General features: G+C 39.0%; 2 protein-coding genes and 1 long non-coding RNA gene across 3 annotated transcripts in view; 1 reads left to right on the top strand and 2 right to left on the bottom strand.

Annotated features, from left to right (window-relative positions):
- The window catches only part of LOC127808004 (uncharacterized), a 20,997-nt gene extending 11,928 nt beyond the window's left edge, over positions 1–9,069 (top strand). The window contains exon 2 of the long non-coding RNA XR_008024849.1: positions 8,990–9,069. This is a non-coding gene — a long non-coding RNA (uncharacterized LOC127808004). The remainder of the gene's footprint in view (positions 1–8,989) is intronic.
- On the bottom strand, positions 1,002–3,597 carry LOC127808002 (uncharacterized). Its single transcript, XM_052346297.1, has 2 exons — positions 2,974–3,597; positions 1,002–1,949 (listed from the first exon to the last, which is right to left on the bottom strand). Exons 1-2 carry the CDS (start codon positions 3,475–3,477, stop codon positions 1,176–1,178), a joined length of 1,278 nt encoding a protein of 425 aa, XP_052202257.1. The 5' UTR covers positions 3,478–3,597; the 3' UTR covers positions 1,002–1,175.
- LOC127808003 (uncharacterized) lies at positions 7,356–21,344 on the bottom strand. Its single transcript, XM_052346298.1, has 11 exons — positions 20,773–21,344; positions 15,369–15,460; positions 14,968–15,161; positions 13,365–13,404; positions 10,532–10,613; positions 10,296–10,373; positions 10,074–10,199; positions 9,449–9,570; positions 8,043–8,082; positions 7,843–7,917; positions 7,356–7,713 (listed from the first exon to the last, which is right to left on the bottom strand). The coding sequence occupies exons 1-11, from the start codon at positions 21,063–21,065 to the stop codon at positions 7,512–7,514; spliced, it is 1,344 nt and encodes a 447-aa protein (XP_052202258.1). The 5' UTR covers positions 21,066–21,344; the 3' UTR covers positions 7,356–7,511.

Genomic DNA, 21,344 nt, shown 5'->3' with positions numbered 1-21,344 from the left:
ATTGATTCAGAGCCTATCCCATATTTACTTAGCAACCCACTAATTAAAGTATCTGTTGCCCGTTTATGGTTCCAAGTTGTATTATTCCTTTCATCGCCTTCTGGCTTCTTCTTGTTCTGCGAGTTGGGCCTCTATTTTGGTTGGGCCAACATATTTATTGGGCTGGGCCGAGCGTCCAACAAGCAAGTACGAGATAGAGTTAAAGCGTTGTTTGGCGAAGATGAGGCAGGCTGAGACATAAAAATGAAATGATATCTATTTTGTTGGGCCAACATATTTATTAGGCTGGGCCGAGCATCCAACAAGCAAGTACGAGATAGAGATAGAGACAGAGAAGCCTGTTTGGTGAAGGATCAGGCAGGCTGAGTGACATAAAAATGAAATGATATAAATGAAGTCCAAGATGTTTTATTTAATTGATTTCAAAATTCTTCTTATTATTTTTTTTTGATAATCCAATTTTCGAGTTTCACCCCAATTAGTCCTGAGACAGGCGGGCCTTTCTTTTCAGTTCGTCTGTCAGATAAATTTAAATACGATTACAGCTTAAATACAGATAAAAAAAGATATTCAGTCACGAGACGATCTTTCTTTTCAATTCATCTGTCAGATAAATTTGAATACAATTACAGTTTATATACACATAAAAAAATATATTCAATTCACATTTTCACATAAAATAAATATCACTAAAAAAATTTAATTCCTACTACTCCTCGTAAAACTATACATGATTTAGAGGCTAAGCTGAGTCATGACAGGAGAGCTCAAAATTCTCTCATTGATTGATTAAACAGTTGAGTTGGTGCCCAAATTAAGTAAAGAGAGTCCCTTTCGTTTCTCTTTTTCTTATTAAAATAATAAAGTAAGGATATTACTTACTTTTGTGCTTCATGCAGTGCGTTAAAAGGTAAGTAAAAGATGGCATTTATTTATTTATTTATTTATTATTAGAACGCGCGGTGAAGTGCAGTTCAGTTCGATCGCCAGAAAGCAAACAATGGAAAGAAAAATGTGAGCTTTTTATTTAAAAACCTAAAACTAAGAAATAATTTGAAATTAAATAGATGTGATGTATTTTATATATATATATATCTTCTATCATAAAAAATCAAACTTTTACGAATCCAAAAATACTCTTTTTTCTTATCCTAATTCCTAACCTCTTTACACCCTTATTCCGCCACGGATCCCAGTTGACAAATCTCCGTCGCCGGCGGAGCCTCCCAGATCGTCGTTTTCCGCCTCATCTCCTCGAAATCATCCACACATTGCTTCAGCTTCAGTCTCGAAACTCGCCGCCGCCCCGCCGCTAGCTTCTTCCCGGCCAGCCAGTCGAACGTCGCCTCCCAGCCCTTCTCCCACTCGCCGTGAGCGTCGCAGAGCTCGAGCGTCCCGTTGGACCACTCCGTCCAGCTCCACCCTTTATAAAGCCCGTCCATCACTCTCCCGACGCACTCGCCAGAGCACGCCGCCGCACACGGCCGGCATTTCATGCCGCTCAGCGGCCCCCGGCTCGACATCGCCGCCACTGGAACCCCGTACTGAGACGGCGGGAACCCGTACTTCCGATCCGTGACGACGCAGAAGGGGAGGCGTTTGGTGACGTAGGGGACTCCCTCGGTGGTGAGTTGGGCCCGGAAGGCCGCCTCCGAGTTGAGTTGGCGGAACCCGGCCGAGTCGAGCTTCGGGACAAGCGAGATGCGCGAGAGAGCCGCTGCGGAGGTGTTGAAGTCCCCGATTCCGAGGCGGTCGTTGAGTCCGCCAAAGGACGAGCCCGGGGGGACCAGGTACCGGCCCAGAACGAAGTTGCGGGGGCTGAGCGGGGCCGACCAGTACCCGTCGACTCGGGTGCGGACTATCCAGTCGTAAGTGAAGTTTTGGCGGCTTTGATACGCTTTGATCATCGTCAAGCATCCCTCGACGAGTGTGAAATACTGCAACAATCCCTGTTTTTATACGCCAAAACAAACCATCGGAGTGAAAAAAAAGTTACAACTCACATCCCATTTATTTAAGTTATAATATAATAGCATAGAATTGTTTGTTAGTTTATTGTTGTCTGTACTAGCAGCTAGTTATGACACATTTCCTTTGATGTCTGTCTTGTCCTAGTTACCGACACTAGCTATGCCTATGCGTAGCCACTAGCCACTAGCCACTAGCTGACGATGAAAGCTACTTCTTCTTCTTCACCCATTTCTATATCTCATGTCATTTTAATGGGCGGGCATCATTATTATTGAGTTTTTTAACCCTCCTTATACGTCTGCGTCATTTTAATCACTTACTACATACACTACAAGTCCACCATATCTTCCAAGTACACGTATAGGCAGTTTGGCTTAATAAGCTTAAATCATAATTCATAACCACTTATTTGTTAACAAAAAGATATTAGAGTCTTTGAATAAAAGAAATATTTTTTATGATAATTAGAACATTTACCCCAGTTTATTTTATTTTGAAGTAGCTTAGCTTATACAAACTGCCCAAAAACAAACTATAAAATATGAGATAATAACTATAAGAAGCGCTATTGGAAGGGCCAATAATCATCAGTATGGGACTAAAATTGAAGCTAAGCCAAATGAAATACCTTCACAATATCATCTACTACTACTACTACTAAAAGTCAAGACTCAAGAGGAGCACCAACACGCTTATTTAACGTGGAAAGCACTGCTGCAGCCAAAGAAGTCTAGAAGCCTCGCACTCTTGACCTTTCTCGCTCCCAGTTTCCAGCCCACCAAACAAGAATACGCAACCAAAGAAAAAGAAACAAAACCAAACCAAAAACCCAACAGAAACCGAGAATAAAAACAAATCAATGGGTCGAGTTTGTTGATGCTTCGGCGACCCATACAACCAAACCCAACGAAACGAATAAAAGATTAAAAACGAATTTTGAGAAGAAACGGTCGAATCAAAGAAAACAAACAGTTATGTACGTATAAACGGGTAATACGTTACCTGTATGCCGTTAGGCGAGTTACTAGCGGTGAGGACTCGGAGCTGCGACTCTGTTTCCGGGAGGGGCTGGGGCATGAAGATCCTCACTGCGGCGATTCGGGGGGCGATCTTGAGGAGAGAGAATTTGAAGGCATCGGAGTCGAGAGGGCTGTGAAGGAAGAGATCGGAGTTGGGATAAACCCTCAGAATCCTATCCACAATCGACGGCCCAGTCAGCTCGAACCGTCGGGCCCCGCCCACCAGGCACACCGCGATTTTCGACCGCTGCAAATCGGTCGCGCTGGGAGCCGGCGGCGGAGGAATCGGCGACCTCCGGGGGGCAGGGCCGTAAATAAAGGACTGGAGAGGGCGAAAGAGGGAAGGGACTTGAAGAGGACGGAGGAGGAGTTGGAGAGAGAGAGGAGACGAAGAGGAAGAGGGAGAGGGGAGAAGCAGGAGGAGGAGGACCCGCCACTCGAGATCCGATACCCATTTGGAGAGCTGCTTCATCGTCGGCATCGTCATGTTCGCCGATCCTGTTGCAATCGGATTTCGGGTCTGGCACCTTTCATGTCGAGGGAGGGAGAGAGATAGACAAATGGATGGTACGGATCTTTTAAATGTGAACTTTACCTTCTCTTTATTATTTATTTTCGGCATATATATCTATATATCTATATATAGGGAGGTGGGGAGGGAGGGAGGTTAGGGTAGGTCTAGAAGCAGAAGGTGGCAGGCACTGGCCAGCCTGAGGGCATTGGGTGGATGGGAGGGAGGGAGGTTGATGATATCATGGAATTCTGGTTGGAATCCATCATTTTCCCTTCATCCAAATTAAACACGACATTATCATTTACTTACTTTTATTTATTTTTCTCCTCTTAAGCGCTATATCTATAAGGTTTAATTTGATTTTTAGATCGGGTCCATTATTATATAATATAATTGATTCTTTGTTTGTAATGGGTGAATGAAATGTTCGCATGAATTTATCTTATAATCAAATCAATGGGCATAATAATAATTAATTATACCACTTTTAAATCTATCCAATAAGTAACGAATTAGTCACATGATGATACCAAAAAAAAAAACTCAATTTATTTATTTATATATGGGGCCTGGTGTGGTGTGGTGTGGTGTGTGGTCACAAACAATCCATTCTCCTTCCTTTGCTGCCATCAATTCATTAATTAATTACAGTGAATAACATTAATCAAATGACTGATTATTATTATTATTATTATTATGGGAAGCCCAAGAGGAATTAAGTTGGGAATTGGGGAATTAAGAATCTGGATTAAATAAGAAGCATGGTCGTCACGTGACGCGTACAAACACAGTACTAGGTGCGAGACTGACTGTTTTCTGTTACTAATTTTATTATTATTATTATTATTATTATTATTATTATTGGAGTGGAGGACACAAGTCAGCCTTCAGCGTTGGAATGGACGGCTTCCGTCACCACGATCAAGCATTCTTCTCCTGCCACGTGGGATTTACACCTTTTGTGGTGCATAAAATTCAACAGCCAGCCGCAGCCAGCCAGCCAGCCACCGCCTCTCTCTCTCTCTCTCTCTCTCTGCCCTATTAGAATGTCATGAGTTTGAAAAATGAAAATCATAATAATTTAATTTAAACAAATATCTCATCTCATCTCATCTCAGATCAGATCAGATCTCAGGTCTCCGTCTCATCATCATCCACTCCACTCAGCACATTCAACAAAGCAACACTAAATTCGAATTTCTATACGCCACCTGTGAATTAATTAATTCGCCCTTTTCGCGATTAAATTATTATATTCATTAAATAATAATTAACCATTCATTCACAATCACAGACCGTCAAAATCTTATGTCATGCAACACTATTTTTGGACTTATGAATTGTTCTACTCATCTTTAAACCTAAAGTATATAATAATAAACATATACATACGGGTTTCTTTTTTAAATCCAAATTACATTATACTATATTATTATTATTTTTTTGGGTAAATTCTATTTAGACCCGACCACGTATGATTTATAGATATTTTATAATTTATTTTTGATATTTTCTGTCTCTATAATTTATAGTTCTTTCAAGTAAATCTCCCATTTGGTTGTTAAGAGTTCAAATGAGTTGTCATTGATATTATATTTAGATTAAATATATATATAAATAAATTATAAGGGCCCGAGACATTAAAACTAAGGGTTTGTTTGATTGGCCATATTTTTTATGAAAAATAACTATTTTTCATGTAAATTCTAGTTTTAGTGTTATTTGATTAGCCATATTTTTTAGATAATTTCAATTCTCACTTTGCTCACGTGATGCCAAATTCTCATTTTCGCTAGAAAATCAATTCTTAGGAAAAGGGCTTGGAAAAGAAATTCCAGGGAAGAAGAAGAAGAAGAAAAACAGAAGCATGAGGAGAAGTCATGGCCAGTGAAGATCGATCATCGGTGGCCACGACCAATGAAGATCGGCCATCGACAGTTGCAATGACCATCGACAATGGGCAACAAAGATGGCAGTGACGACGATGGCCGCTGCAATCGGTGATGGGGGGAGGTAGTGAGAAGAACTGGGTTTGAGAGAGAGGGAGAGAGAGAGAGAGAGAGAAATGGGTAGCTTACCATGAAGGCTCTAAAAATGAGTTGGTCCTTCCATGGCGACACCTCCTTGGAGTCGAAAATCTGATCGATAGACGCCTCATTGACCTCATCTCTTCCTCTGGCACCTTCTTATTCTCTAGGTCTTGATGGGAGAAGGCAGCGATGCTTTCTCCAGCGATGGCGACGATGCTTTCTCCAGCGATGACGGCAATGGGAGAAGGTAGGGCAGCATGGTCTCGTGTTGCTAGATCTCTCCATTCTCCGGCAATGGCAACAATGGAGAATGGTAGGGCAAGGAACTGGGTTTGAAAGGCAAGGGGAGAGAGAGAGATAAGAGAAGGTAGGGAGAAGACGGGGGTGGGTTTGGGAAGAAAATTGCATGGAAAATAAAATTTAATCAAAGACTTCTAATTAATAATTTTCATGTAAATAAGTTCTAGACAATTGAATTGCCTATAACTTATTTTTTTTTTTATGTAAGTTCCAAGCTTGTAATAAAATATGTCCTAAAATTATATGAGATGTAATTATAGTCTTTTTGGCTTAATTGAGGGGAAGATTTAAAATTAATAAATAAATGAATCATAGAAACTTAAAAGAGAAAGGAAACGAGAAATACCAGGAATTAAATAATTGAAGACACATGAGATGTAGTCAAATTTGGCCTACTATTTTAACTTATACAATTACCAAACTTGGAAATGCTGATGATGTTGTGTTAGGAGAAGATTTTAGCATTCCTCCTGGAACAACCCCCCCCCCCCCCCCAAAAAAAAAAAAACATATACATATATATATTATTTTTCATGGACGCCAGACATTCTTTGCGGACCCATGAAGCAAGCAAGATTTGGTGACAGATACAGTTGTTAAGAAAGAAAGCCAATTATTAAACTGCTTGCAAACTGTTCCTTCACTAATCTTACCTGGGAAAGATATCATTCGTCATTGTGTAGTAGTTTATATGAGAATTTATTCTTCTTTATATTTCTTATAATTTTTTACTACGTACCAAAAACAACACCGTTTACATTTAGTACGTAGGCCGTCGTCATCTTTATACAAATAGCAAACCAGTGAGTGCCAAAAGTAAAGTAAAGAGCTGGGCTCACTATATATATTTATATATACGACAGCAATTTCGGCGTACAAGAAAGGAGTAACAGAGTTAAATGAATTTTTTTTTATATAAAAAAATAGATTGTCTTTTGTGTTTGGGAACGAAATCAGTATATGCAAAGACGAGTTTAAAATTTAAGAACATACTGAAGGAAGAGAAGAGGATTTTTTGATGATCTTGTCCCCCCCCAACCTAAACCTCAAAATTACACCAATATGGGTCTCTCTTAGTTAATAATGTTAATGGGCCTAAATTCAGCAAAAAGGGAAAAAAATATGCGGAATTCTTATTTCGTAGAAAATCACTAGCAGAATTTAAAAAAAAAAAAAAAAATGGAATAGAAAGACGGTCTCATTAATTTAACCCATTAACTATATTTCCGAAAAAGTTGGTACATATCAGAGATCTGTTAAGAACTTTGTAGATTAATTCAAAGCTAATAATATCTGGGCAGCCTATTGGTTAATATTATCTTTTAAGTTCCCACACACTCTTTCCAATATTTTTTCATGGAATGATTCGGTTTACCAGTTCAAATCGAAGAGAGTGGTCAGATGCAACAATCAGATTGTAGTGTTGTGCAACAAACGTGCAAAGACTGATCAGCCATCTCACAGTATGAGCATGAAATTGAGGACTCCATATCTCAAAGTTCTTGATTAAGAGATCAGACGGAAATCCGTAAAGATATCTTAAAGAATGAATTAAGGATTGAAGAACAATGACTGTCAAATTGTTTTACAGGAGGGGTTTTTATCCATTACTAATTGACCTCAACAATACCTCTAAAAGACTACCTACAAACAAATACCATTTGACACACAAGGTTTTCATTCTGAGGAGGGGGAAGACATGCCTGGTGGAACATCGCCTGGCGGCGGCGGTGGCCGCGGAGGAGGAGGAGGAGGAGAAGATGGAGATGAACCAAAATCAATATCTGGGTATACACCCGGTGGCTTCTCTCGAGGTTCGATGGATAGCAGTTGGCTTGAATCGCCCACCACATCTGCCCATCCATAATGTGGCTCAGCCCTTCAATCAAAGGTTAAAAATTGTCAATTTCACTCAAAAACTGAGTACCATGGGGAAAATGCAAATCCTCAACAACAAAAATAATTATACAGTTCTTTAATACGAGTAATTAAAGAAAAGACATCTTACTCGTAGTAAGTTTCCTCATCAACGACAATATCCCAGCTTTCACCTGTTGTACTCTTACCGTATTTGTGCACCTTACTAGTACAATGATAAAAGTGCGTATCAGTTTCCGATATAGTGAACAAAAAACCTTTTTTTTTTTTGTCAAATGCCAAAGAAAGCTTGCATAATCAGTGAAAAGAATTCATAGGTTTGGAGCATACCCATTCCCTAAGTGCTCTTCGCCCCACGTCCTAGACCAACCTGCAAATACATGGAATAATAAGATATTATTAAAAAAATAAACAAGTTGCAAATCACAATTCATTCGTTCTTAAGCTTTCCTCTGCAATCCAAAGGGAATGAAGTTTCTGACAGACTGCAGGCGCAAATGAGTATCAAGCCGTGACAGAACTATTTGTATATCATGTGGTTACATCTGCAAATGTAACTGCCTAACTGAATTATTTCCTTGGGGTCACCGATTATGAAACAGAAAATAGAACCCCCATTGAATAATCAAAAGAAATTTGCATAATTGTTTAACGCCCGTTTGGTAAAGCTTTTGTTTTCACTATTTTGATAACGAAACACAAAAATAGTGTTTGGTTACTTGCTTTGAAAAATCTTGAAAACTTAGAAGTTCTGAAAACAAGGAAAAGGTGATTTCACATTTTTGTTTCGTTTTTATTTTCTTCTCCCTCCTACACCCCTTCACTGCAGGAGACCCAATGCGCTGAAAAGTTGTCGGACGCTAGATGCCAACTGCTGGCAAACCTACTGCTGCAGTTGCCACTGCATGACTCCCATTATCGATCTAGATGACTCCTTGACCCCCAAATTTGGGAGCTGGTGACTCAGAGATTGAAAGGCCAGAGGAGTTGCCGACCTTCGGCGTCTCCTCAGTCACCAGCGACATTAGAAAATAAAATACATAACTCAAAAAAGAAAGTAGCCACCAAACATATAGGAACTCTATAAGGCTCTCCCCAGTCAACTTCTTCTGATATATAAGTTCAAGAGGGATTATTCCATGTTGACATTATCATGATGTTTCTTTCACATCAACGAACCCTGGTTGGTAATAGCCTGTAGGATTCTGAAACAGGCAAAGGAAACCAAAAACTAGCCTTTAATCCTCTAAAGGTTTCCCTATAGCAAGAAGTTATAGTCATGATGTGTGTTCAGGGTCATTTAAGGCTTCCAGTGCATTGTAGAATAGCTTAGGTCTCTTGCCACAGGACAGTAGCTTGCGTACAAGTGTAGCCTACTACAAAAGCAATAAAGTTCTATTGACCATTTCGATGCTGTCCATAAAAGGTCAGCACAGGCCTTTTACATCTTTCTTGCCCCTTGTTGAGTATGGAGAAATGAACATGCACAAGCATCAATCTTTCTAATGTTTCAACACATACATAAGCATCCATGTCCAACAGAATCTCATCATCAGGAGAGACATGCCTGCTATGTATTTAATCCTAGTTTTAACTAAAACTAAAAAATTCATTTGATGGAATTTTTGGATGCATATTGTATCAGCAATTTAATATTGCTCCTGATTTCAGATGGGGCGGCCAAAAACAGTTTCAAATTTGCAACATTTAATTAAAAAGAAAAGGACAAAACATACGATCGCCAGTGGGTGACACGTGCCAGGTCTCCCCTTGTCGTGAACCTATACCAGCAAAAAACTTCTCTTCCCATTTGTCTCCCCATTTGGTTCCAAGTTCAGTCTCAGCCCACTTGTCTGTCCTGAGGAGAAGAATAAAAACTACTTCAGTGCAGCTACAGAAGAAATACTTTTTTCTTTCCTTTTACCATTTTATTTCCAGTTTCAACCAAGAAGTAAGAAGTACTGGACATAGAGAAACACAAATATAAGCAGCATCTTTGAACATGTTAAGACGGGGCAGTCTTGAAATGCTAATCTACAAACCTCCCATATTGTGTGATTTCTACATAATAATTGTTCCAATCACCATTAGAAGTCTAAATTATGCCGAGAGGAGACAATTTAATTTTAATCCATCTCCAGCGGCAAGGGATCTACAAATGGACCACTCAGCATGTTCAGACATATTTAGGCTTCAATTATCATTAATACATACTAACAGGACATGATTAACTGCAACATTTGCAGATAAGTTTTTCATCTTCTATAAGCATATATATTACTAGCCCTTGGACACTCATTTAGGTCAGTATAACTTCACAAAAGTCATATCAGAAAATTACAGGGAAGCAATAGAAAATACCATTTTAGAACAGATCCTCTTCCATCATAATGCTCTCCCCACTTTTCCCACCAAGACTGTTCATTCAGTCTGCCATACTTGTGAGCCCCTTTCTCAGTCCAGCCTTTGGCATCATATTTTTCCCACCTGCATAGAACAAATGTATCATATCGAGTCTGGTACACAATTGTTGCCCAATTGCATACTCCACGTCAAACTGTTGTATTGTAAATAATTGCATACCAGTTCTCATACCATCCAGCATTTTCTGAGCCTGATTTAGCTTGTTTTTGGGCACTCCTTTCTATCCTAGCTAGGTTACTGCAGTTTCAGGAAGCAGAAAACATTATCATAAGAATACCGAAAACATAAGGTTTCACAAACTGGAAAGCTTTACTTTGACTGCAGCCAATAGTGACTAAAAAAGGTTAGGCTGTTCAAATATACAAACAACAAAATAACAATAATAAAGTCAAAACCTCCATTCATCCTGGTGAAGAACTTCTTGCCATGTTTCCCACCACGAATCCCCCTCTGCATTCCTTCCTGATTTTTCCACACCTATGATTCCCATAAAAAAACAATTAAGCATTTTCAAAAAGGTCCAGAAAGCTCAGACATAAATTTAAAAAAAAAAAAAATTACACAGTGTGTGGCGCATGCTTGCTTGTACAGACCATATGCAAAAGATGTAGAATAAATTATGTTAATGTTGAATTTTTAACCACCATTTATTCTAAAAGTTTAAGCTATTAAATAGAAGGTTAATTTTATATTTTATATTATCATTTTTACTCTCAACATGCCCCCTCACATGAGGCTAGGTTTCATTGCATAACTGATCCAAACATGAGCAACAATTCAAAAATGATAATTTAACCCAAGACTTTTGCCTACTCTAATACCATATTGAATTGTTAACCACCATCTGATTTAAGAGCTTAAACTATTAGATAAAGGGTTAATTTTATCTTTTTATATTATTATTTTTACTCTCAACAGTTAACACCATCTTAGGTTTCCGACATAAGAGTTCCCCCCCCCCCCCCCCCCCCGGCCGGAAGTTTAACAAAGCATTTTATTTTACATTTAATGCTATTCTTTAATCAATAGATTATGGTTTTAAAGTTTTGTTTGTCTCCAACACCTACCCAAAACCACCAGACCTTGGGACCTCTCTCTAATTCCACATTTCCATGATGCCCACAACACTCTGTGATACATTTATATTATTATGATATATGTGAGTGTGCATCTGCATCAGCGCTCTCAATGCATAAAAAGGGATGCACTTGTAGCTTGTAGCGTGTTATTATTATTCAGATGAATTAGACTCTTGGGGTTGAAACATATATAGTAATGCTTTTACTTGCCACAAGGGTTGTTTGCCCCCACCCCACAAACAAAAAATGGTGCAACTTCTATAATAACCTTTTCCATTATGCCCACAAGCACTTTGTGATACACTTATATTATTATGATATATTAGTGCGTCTGCATCAGCACTGATACCAAAACTCAAAAAGATGCACATATATCATGGTATTATTATTGAGATGAGTTAGGGTATTGGGGTTGAAAAATATATAGCAATGCTAGTCACGTTATAGTCCTTGCCATAAGGGTTATTCCCTCCCCTCCACCTCTCCCCAACAAAGCCCCAATTTGACAATGCCCATTTCACATGTGATGAAATTATTGCAACGAGCTTGGAAACTAAAAAATCATCAAGGTCAAATTTTTCTTACAATCTGAATCAAGTAATGAAGCCAAATGTTTCAATACACCAAAACAACCAAAAAACAAAAAAAAAGGATAAAAAGGAGAGAGAAAAAACAAAACAGACTTCCATTTTCGTTTTTATTATTTTGAAAACAAAAATAGAAAAATGGCATTTGGTTACCTGTTTTCCTTTTCAAAGAATTTGTTAACTTTTTAAATTGAAAACAAGAAAAATGTGTTTTCACGATTTTTATTTTGTTTTCACTTCTCTCCTCTCACCACCGATGACCTAAGGGGGTGGGGGGTTCACCAACAACACCCCCCCCCCCCCCCCCTTCAGCCGTCACCAGTGACTCTCAAAGGCTTCTGGGAGTCTCACTGGCATCTATGCTACTCAAACGTGGTGACTTTGCTTACCGGTGACATAAAGGGTATAGGAGGAAATCAATCAAAAGGTTGAAAATAAACAGTAATTGTCAAATAACAAGTTAAGTTTTCAGCTTTTTAACTGAAACAAAAAATTGAAAACGAAAGCAAAATATAGAGAAGACTGGCAAACTGATCACTGCTCATAAGCAATTGAAGAAGGATCAATCATATTGCCCATTCTATTTCACTCAATTCCGATGAGAATTTGCAAGCACAAATACTCAAATCAACTGAAAATACCAGGTATTTCCTCTGTGGATGTACAACTTCAGGATCTAAAACCCACATTTACATGAGTAGGTGTGCACAAGCTTTTCCATTCTCTAGTACATTATAACAATAAAGACTTCAATATCAGCAAAAGGTGGATATTTCAGATATCCTTTGATCCATTTTAACTAAAAGGAAATGGATCACAGTACTAATACCATTGGAGGAAAAGATCAACTTCTGCCTGTTCACTGAAAAGGGAAGACTCCAACTTTTGCAACATTATATAAGGCTTTCATGGTAAAGGCCGTAAAGCTTTAGTTTGTCCTAATAGGAAGTCATGTCTTTGGAATCCCAACTTAAGTATACTATCTAACTTGTTTGAGAAAGAACCTTCTGTAGCTTTATCTCAGTCCTAATATTTAAGCCAAAAAAAAACTTAATCCTCTACCTACTAAGAGGTAACACAAACCTTTTCCAACAAAACAGCAAGTATGATTCTCATAACGAGTTTAATCCAGGTATAAATAATTATTTTCATAGTAACAAAGTGAAACTATGGCTGGAATAATTGAGTTTTTCCTTTCTATTTTTTTTTTCTCTCTTCAATGACTTGGGAGTAGTCTTTTATTTCTTTTTATTTTTGTTGGTTTGTGTGTGTGCCTGTGGGGGGGGGGGGGGGGGGGGGGGGGATCTATCTGAAACAAACAATCAAATGACTGAAACTATGTTCTAGATTTATATTTATTAGAAGAGTGTATTGACCTTGGCAAGGAAGGAAATTTTGTTGTCCAAAAATACACATGTTCCGTCTTAAAGTCAACATTTGAGAGCATATTGGTCATGCAAGTTTTAAGAATGAATATATGGCATAAAGAACAATATTAAACACTTCTCTTGTTGAAACATGCTAAAAACAACCATATGCAGAAAATGGAGAAAGAAATATACCTAGCTCTTTGTATCCCGTCCAGTCACTTTTCTCCCACCACTGTCAATGATATCAACAAATCCAATTAAAGGTATCCACCTGGGATGATACTTCATGAAGTTATGAAAACAAATCCAATATAGCATAACTATTTGATTGTTAAAACTATTGATAACAGCAAAGATAATAACATTCAGAAGTACACAACGCACTCACTGTACCACTTCTTATTTGAGGTTGAAGTTGAACATGGACATGTTTTTTAAGACATATCTTCAAAGATTTACATACAAACTCAAAAAGACACGCATTCAATAACATAAAACCCTTAGATGAGTATTGTTACGGTCTAACATTGCCAGGATATAACAGTTTGTCTCCAACAGAAAAGATGGCCGCTGGAAGAGGGAGAGAAAACTGCCCACCACCCACAAAATAACGTGCACACAATTCATGGGATACGTACTAAAAATAGCAGAATTTCAAAAGAAAAGGAATGTCCTGTTTGTGACCCTAGATCTAGATCGGCAAATGAAGGCTTAAATAGTAGAAGCAAAAGATCCAAAAGCAAAGCAAACACATGGGAGGTTCTTGGCAATAGCTATTCTGTTAATGCGACACAGAAGCCTATGATTGTGTCATGCTCACCCAAGCTATGGGCAATACATTTCTAATCTTTCTAGTTCTGATTACAACTAAAAGGTAATTTTCTAGCCTCATTTATAACCTACTGTTTTCTCTTAGGCCATTCTTAAACAACATCCGGAGTTTTGAATTGTTTCAGTTTACAAAATTTCTATTTTTGTATTCATCATGGAATTGATTACTTATCCAACTAAGATTATTTATACAAGCTCCCGGACTTGGTGCAGCAAATATTTTCATAGCTGCCCTAAACCCTAGGGATATCAATGTTTTTACATGTTAGTAAAGGAGTTTCATTCATATAAGAGAGACAAATAACTAACAAGATAGCTTCCTTTCTTTCTTTCTTTCTTTTTTTTTTTGTTTAGGTGGGGGGGGGCAGGGGTTGGTAAATTGACAGTGAGCTGCATCTGGAAAAATTAGTCAAACTCCACATCTGTCTCCATGAGAAAGTCCAACGATTGCCAATATGAGATAATGTGACATCAGGAGTCAAATGGTCACACTACTAAAAGAGTGGAACTCAACACCCAAATATTTTTGACATAAGGATTTGATCTCATTTAAGCAAAAGGAACTCAGCAAGTGGCATTCACAGAGAAGAAAGTGGCTACAGCTTGATTCTGTGATACATGGAAGTACAATATTTTTAAATATAGCTGGATGCCAGTGAACCTCATGGGTATTGAACATTTTAAGTGGAAGAAAGTAGAATACAAGTGGTTCTTTCCTCACTTTGTTGACCCTATATAGGATGGTAAATAAACCCTTCCCGCTACACGCAATTTGACTTTTTTTTTTTTGCATATTTAATAATCTTCATTATCATGAAATAACAAATGGTCAATATGAGAGGTATTGAAAAAAAAAGTAAGGTATTGACCACTAAATGGTTTGCAGATAATTGCTTCAATTCATTTTCACAGCCATATCACAGACTCATAAATCATGACATTATATCATAATATAACTTTGTACCGTTTCTTTCCATTCCGATGAGCCATCATCACTTTGACCACCCATCCTTGTCCATCGACATCTGTATCCATTTTCTCCAAGGTCCTCTCCACTTTCTCGATACCAAGTGCTGCCATCTTCATTGATGCCAGACTCATTGACGTTTTCATTGAACAGACTGATGCCCCAATCCTTCTCATTTGCAATACCAGTGTCTACCATGAAGGAAAGCATTGAACACAACAACATACATCATCCACCACTAAGATGCCCGAGTATAACAACCAACGAAATGCTATCCAGCAAAATTTTGTGATGAGAACGGAGACATAGTCCTGATATTTACTAACAAAAATTTCACACATTTTTCCATCTCTAATGAAATTGTAAAACATCAATGGAAAACAGTAGAGCCCGATTACCTCGTTTAGGTGGGGTATCACGGGACTGTGGACCAGAATTTCTTGGGGTACATCGTGGATAGAACTTCTCCTGTTTGGACACAAACCTAGACCTGTAGAAATTGAAATTAATTTAATATAAAAACTTCAAGAAGACACATATTGCCCTGCCACCTCTCTTAAAAAAGGACTTGCTGAGAGAGTGTGCCCATGAAGCTAAAAATGACCATTTTATTGCTTAGGCAAGATGATTTAGCAGCTTTTCACTTACGGACCATACAGCCTTGGTAATGTTTAGTGTTAACTATTGTTTTTTCATAAACAGCTAAAAGAATAAGAACAGTCATTTCTTTTCTTTTTCTTCTTCCTTTATTGTTTAAGTAACTTAATCCAAAACATCAATGTGTTGGGGTGTCAGTCTATCAGAAGTCAGTATGCTCCCTAGATCATAGCTGTTATGTGAGGTGCATTGAGGCACAGGCATTTGGTTCAAGGTGCAAGGCACAGGCATGAAGAAAGAAAATACAATTTCCTAAAGTTTCCCTAGAAAGGATTAATAGTATTCTTGATAGGAGATATCACAAGTTTGTTTGCAGGGCTTCCTTTTTTAATCCCATGCAGTTATATTTTACTGATTCAGTAAATCAATGGCAAAGAAAAAAAAAAAAACCTTCCAAGGCATGCACCTCTGGGCCCTAGGAGCATGCCTTGCCTCTCATTTGTTGGGGCACATTTCTGCGCACCAGGTTGTCTCTGTGCACCAGGATGAACCTTGCACCTCATGCCTCAAGCATACCTTTGACAAATGCTCAAGCCACAGGTGAAGTTCAGAGGCTATTAGCATAATAAATTGGTTTTTCTATCTCAGTTTAATGCTAAATATTGTTGAAAGTGTGAACACAAGCAAAGTCCTAAGCATATTGACCAGGAAAGTAAGGCGGCACAAGAAGTTAAGGTGCAGTAACCTATCTAGTTTTACATCAGAAAAAGAGAATGGAAGTTCTTTGACCTATATCATGGTGGAGAAGTCAGGTCATGTTTCAAAAGTTAATGTGACAACTTTAAAACATCCCACAGTCCTTTGGTAAAAAAGAATCTTTTCAAAATGTTAGGTTTTGAGGAATATAAATGTTGTTGCCAAAATACAACAATTAAAATTTGTGAGGTAGGGTCCACTCGAGCTTGTTGTCGGGTGAGATTAGGTTGCCGTAAAAGAAGTCGCCTCAAGGGAGTCTGCCGCTAGGGTGCTCGCCACAAGGTTTTGCCACTAGTTTCGCCACTAACTTCGCCACAAGGTTTTGCCACTACTTTTGCCACTAGATTCGCCACAAGGTTTTTCCACTAGTTTTGCCATAAGGTTTTGCCACTAATTTCGCCACAAGGTTTTGTCACTAGGTTCGCCACAAGACTTCGCCACTAGCTTTGCCATAAAGTTTTGCCACTAGCTTTGCCGTTAGGTTCGCCACAAGACTTTGCCTTCGCCGCTAGGTTCGCCGCAAGACTTTTTCTTTGCCGCTAGGTTCGCCGCAAGATTTTTTCTTCGCCGCGAGGATTTGACCCTGTTAATGCTGAGAAAATGGGTTAAAAAGCTCGCGGGAATCTCCCCCGTGAAGACCCTCCGATGCCTAAGTCAGTCCCGGATCCCAATGACTATTCACGAAAATAGTAAAAATGTATTCAAAGTGACAAGTTTTACCAAAGTTGGAAGTCCCCATTAATGTCCTGTAGCTGGATATTTATAAGGCACAATTCTCAAGGGTGCTCGGTGCTGACACGTGTCGTTTGTTGAATGAACCATGTTCGAGGCGTGTGACTACAATCAAGTCTTTGATGCAAGGTCTTGCCACAAGACTTGCCGTTAGGTTTTGCCTTTGCCATAAGGTCTCGCCGCAAGGTCTCGCCACGAGATTTTGCCTTCGCTACAAAGTCTCGCCGCAAGGTTTTGCCTTTGCTATAAGGTCTTGCCGCAAGGTTTTACCTCCGCCACAAGATCTCACCGCAAGGTTTTGCCTTCGCCATAAGATCTCGCCGCAAGGTTTCACTCCGCCATAAGATCTCGCCGCAAGGTTTTTCCTTTACCACAAGGACTCGCCGCAAGGTTTTACCTTCGCCATAAGGTCTCATTGCAAGGTTTTGCCTTCGCTACAAGGTCTCGCCGCAAGGTTTTGCCTTTGCCACAAGATCTCGCCGCAAGATTTTACCTCCGCCACAAGGTCTCGTCGCAAAGTTTTGTCTTCGCCACAAGGGGGCTCGCGGCACACTTCCGCAAAGCTGTTGCTGCAAAGGGGGCTCGCGGCACACTGTCGCAAAGCCCTTGCCGCAAGTGGGCTTGTGGCACACTGCCGTGAGCGTTTTTATTTTTTCTTTAAAAATTCTTATTTTTTCTCAACCTAATTTCTATGGCACAACAATAAATAAAAAACCACCTTTCTAGAAGTTCCATTATTGTGTTAGCAACATATTGACTTTTTTTAACCATAACAAATTCAAGACGTACATTCTCAAATAGAGCATGCAATATAATATGGATGATAAAACCCTCCCAAAAATTACAACATTAACTATTTCCTAAGTTTAGAAGATAAAATTTTTGCTATTTCGGTTTAAATTTTGCAGTTTGGGATTCCCAAAAGAATATTTCTATATTAAGTTGTTTGCTAGTAGTTGTCCTAACTACAACACCTTTTAAAGTCAATTTTTAACCAATTATCATTCTAATAAAGGAATTAAGCACTACAATTTCTTGAAGTGCTTCATTTGACAACATTAAGACTGAACAAGAATTATTGAGTGACAATATCAAAACTGTAGTGCTTGAGAAAATATTTTAAAATGAGCCAAGTGACTTTTGCGTCACTTGGTTTATTCTTATCTTCAACATGATTGGACATATTGCTTATTTGCTTTAATTTTTTATAGTAATTAATTAATTATAGAGTCTGATAATCTGAACTGAATATTTTCTCAGGCATAATACATGAAAAATCTCTACATAAGTACAAGTAAAGGCATCAACAATCTTGGCCCCCGAGCAAAGATTTATGACTGTATAATTGATACAGCATAAGGATGGTATCAATACCATCAATCATGCATGTTCTACTTGGGAATTTCTGAATTCCAGCATCTCAATAGGCCTGAGAATTGTGGAATCAAATGACCAAGACTGATCTGTTGTCAAAAATTTCACATATACTTCCTCCAGTAGATATTCCCTTGCTAGAGGATTGCATCAAAAAGGCCATTCGGCATAAAATTTTGCCACATTGTTGTTTTGCAAAGATTTGTATTGCCAATGTGGCTTTTAGAAGTTAATTAACATTATGAATCCCGTGCCACTGTCTTTAACTTGATTAGGATAATGTTCAATTGATGATGATAGTGATGACTTCCTCTAGTGAGTGATTATTTGCTATTCTTTCTTTGACTCTCACCAATTCAAGCTTCAAGATTTATGGTTGAAGCAATTTAGCTAAGCACATATTTATTTTCCATTATAGTATTTCTTTGATTTGTTTCTCATATATATACACATATATACACACCAAGAAAATTATTTTACAAAAATTAAGTTCCAAGAGCTCAATTTAAGTGGCAAGCATATAATGAAAGGGTCGCAGCATTGACAGTTAAAGGGTTGCAAAAGCACCTGACTGTTTTTAATTCTTACAGTTAATTTTCTTTTCCTGAAATGCACTTTAACGGTGCCTTATTCAACCATATTTGTTTTTTTGCGGTATTCTCTTTCTATTTTCTTTTCTATTGTGGCCTTCTCAATTCTGCTCATCCTCGCAACAGGTAAACTTGCACCAGGGATGCCATCTGACAATACTCCCAACATTCACACTTCACAGTAGTCATTCATTCCACCTCCCCCCCCCCCCCCCCCTTCTCATTATTCATGGGACCAACGTCTTTGTCAACCTTCCCTTTGCCATGGACTTGATCCAATCCAAACCCTCACTAATTCGCCTTCGAGAACCCCCTCCAATTAAGATGATCATTGCCTCAAACTCTCTACGCTCTCTCTGGGGTTTCCAATCCCTTCACCCTCTACCACAGCCAAAGCACCAACTCCGTCCCATAGCTCCCATTAATGGGACTCAGTCATTAAGGACATATTGAGGAATGCCATCAAGAGGTTTGATGATTACATGAGCACACACTGAAACCTTCCACAACATGTTGCAAAGAGTATTGATGTCGTGAACTAAGGAAGGGCGGGTTCAAAGGAGGATGGTAACTAGGATTGGGAACAATGGTGAAGGCATTTTGTGGAGTTCTATGAACAGGACAAAATTGTATCGAATCTCAAGGTACTGTAATGCACATGCAATACTGGACTCATTTCATTGCATTGAAATGTTCACATGCGATGCAGTTTAGGAGTCATCAACTGGAGAAATTAAAGAAACAAGTTCCAATTCATAGAATGAAAGAACCAGAAGTATTTAAGCATTGAAATGCTTGGGCTTGTCGGAAAAATTGGTTCCGTTTTGTGGGAAAGCATGCTCAGTTTGTTGGAGCACCTACAAGTCAGGTTTTTGTGTGCAGTCTCAAATTCTGAGTTCATCAGGAAAATTTAGATGTCTTCCTCTGGATTTTGTTGTTCAATTTTATTCTCCGAACAGGCTTGAACTAAGCAAAATGTATCAGTTCTTGCCTAGTCTCCTGATCCTGATAGGCAAGATCTGATGATGTTTCGACCTTGGGTTGAAGACTGAGAGATGCATCGCTAAAGATTCAAATAGTAAAAGGGCATTTCAAGAAGAAAACATTGAGTAATTATAAGAACTAAAAACAGTCAAGCGCTTTTGGGGATTTGTCTTTCCCGACACCTCTACTATATAAGCAACAATTTTAACTTTGTTAATATCGCCACCCAAATGAAAAAAGTAGAGTAGATAAGCAGACCACACTTAGAACCAGGTCACTAACCTGTCGTATCACGGGAATTACAAGTTCCAAGGCAAAGTTAGCATGATATTTACTCCCGTCCTTTTTGATCCAGTTATTGGTAGCCTAAGAGACCAATCCATGCTATCATCTTTCATTGAACCGTATGATAACATAAAACTCATACAGAACAACCCCTCTCCTTCCTGTTTTCTAGTTAATAAGCTCTATTGCGCAACTTCAATTCCTGCGGAATAATTTCCAGCTAGTCCCCGTGTAGGCTACTATAAATTCATCGTGGATACCTAAGAATCCATTAATGAGTAATCATCTGAATTATCCACGCCTTGAGCGGTCGATTTAGTTGGACGAAAATTAGGAAGGAATAAAGGAAATTCGATGCTTATAATGTCTGAGAATGGAAAGTCAATGTTTTTCTTCAGACATCCTCGCATTTCGTTTTGAGCTCAAACAGAACAAACTCAGAAAGACGAATAAAAGAGAAATAAACAGGAAGACAGGAACTTACTGAGAGGACGCAAAGGGCAATGCAGGTGTAGCTTGGATCCGAACCCCGTGAGGGATCTTCTTGGGATCGAAAAGCCAGTCGTTAGCCTTTTCGACACTCTTCCCAGCCCCAGTGGCTCTCGGAATCGAAACCCCGGAGTCGGAACAACAGCAATCAATCGTCAAATCACGGCCAGGAAACCTCCTCCGCCGCTTCCTCAACTCCAGTCCGTGGCGGTGCAGGAGAGACAGGTCAAGTCTCTTCAGTTTCAGTCCGAATGGAGCCGATGACAAGCCTCTCGAACTAGCCGCCATTGTCTAAGACAAAACCATTGGAGGAGAGTCGAGAAACAAACCCTAGCTTTTCTAGAGCGTGGTGAAGTAGAATAAGAAGATGATTAGAGCGAAAAACATGGAGGGTTCAAGGGCGAACGGCAATGCTGGAGAGAGATCCTCGGAGATTTGGAGCAAAAGTTTCTTCGTGTTGGGAACTTGACGGCGGGGAGAGAGAGAGAGAGAGAGAGGGAGAGAGAGGGATGCGGTAGGTGGGCTTTGTGACGGTATTTGAGTTTGAGATGGATGGGTTTGGATTTG

The sequence above is a fragment of the Diospyros lotus genome, chromosome 8, assembly GCF_014633365.1.
Source record: "Diospyros lotus cultivar Yz01 chromosome 8, ASM1463336v1, whole genome shotgun sequence".
Lineage (NCBI taxonomy): Eukaryota > Viridiplantae > Streptophyta > Magnoliopsida > Ericales > Ebenaceae > Diospyros > Diospyros lotus.
Note: the sequence above shows the minus strand (reverse complement) of the source record. Positions and strands in the feature narration are given on the sequence as shown.

What these genes read in the sequence shown, in the direction of transcription:
- LOC127808002 (XM_052346297.1), bottom strand. Translation starts at nt 3,477, where the DNA reads ATGACGATGCCGACGATGAAGCAGCTCTCCAAATGGGTATCGGATCTC. An exon ending in ACTCGCCTAACGGCATACAG is followed by an intron (nt 1,950 to 2,973) that starts GTAACGTATTAC and finishes GTATAAAAACAG; the next exon opens with GGATTGTTGCAGTATTTCAC.
- LOC127808003 (XM_052346298.1), bottom strand. Translation starts at nt 21,065, where the DNA reads ATGGCGGCTAGTTCGAGAGGCTTGTCATCGGCTCCATTCGGACTGAAA. An exon ending in TGATACCCCACCTAAACGAG is followed by an intron (nt 15,162 to 15,368) that starts GTAATCGGGCTC and finishes CCTTCATGGTAG; the next exon opens with ACACTGGTATTGCAAATGAG. An exon ending in GACGGGATACAAAGAGCTAG is followed by an intron (nt 10,614 to 13,364) that starts GTATATTTCTTT and finishes TGGGAATCATAG; the next exon opens with GTGTGGAAAAATCAGGAAGG.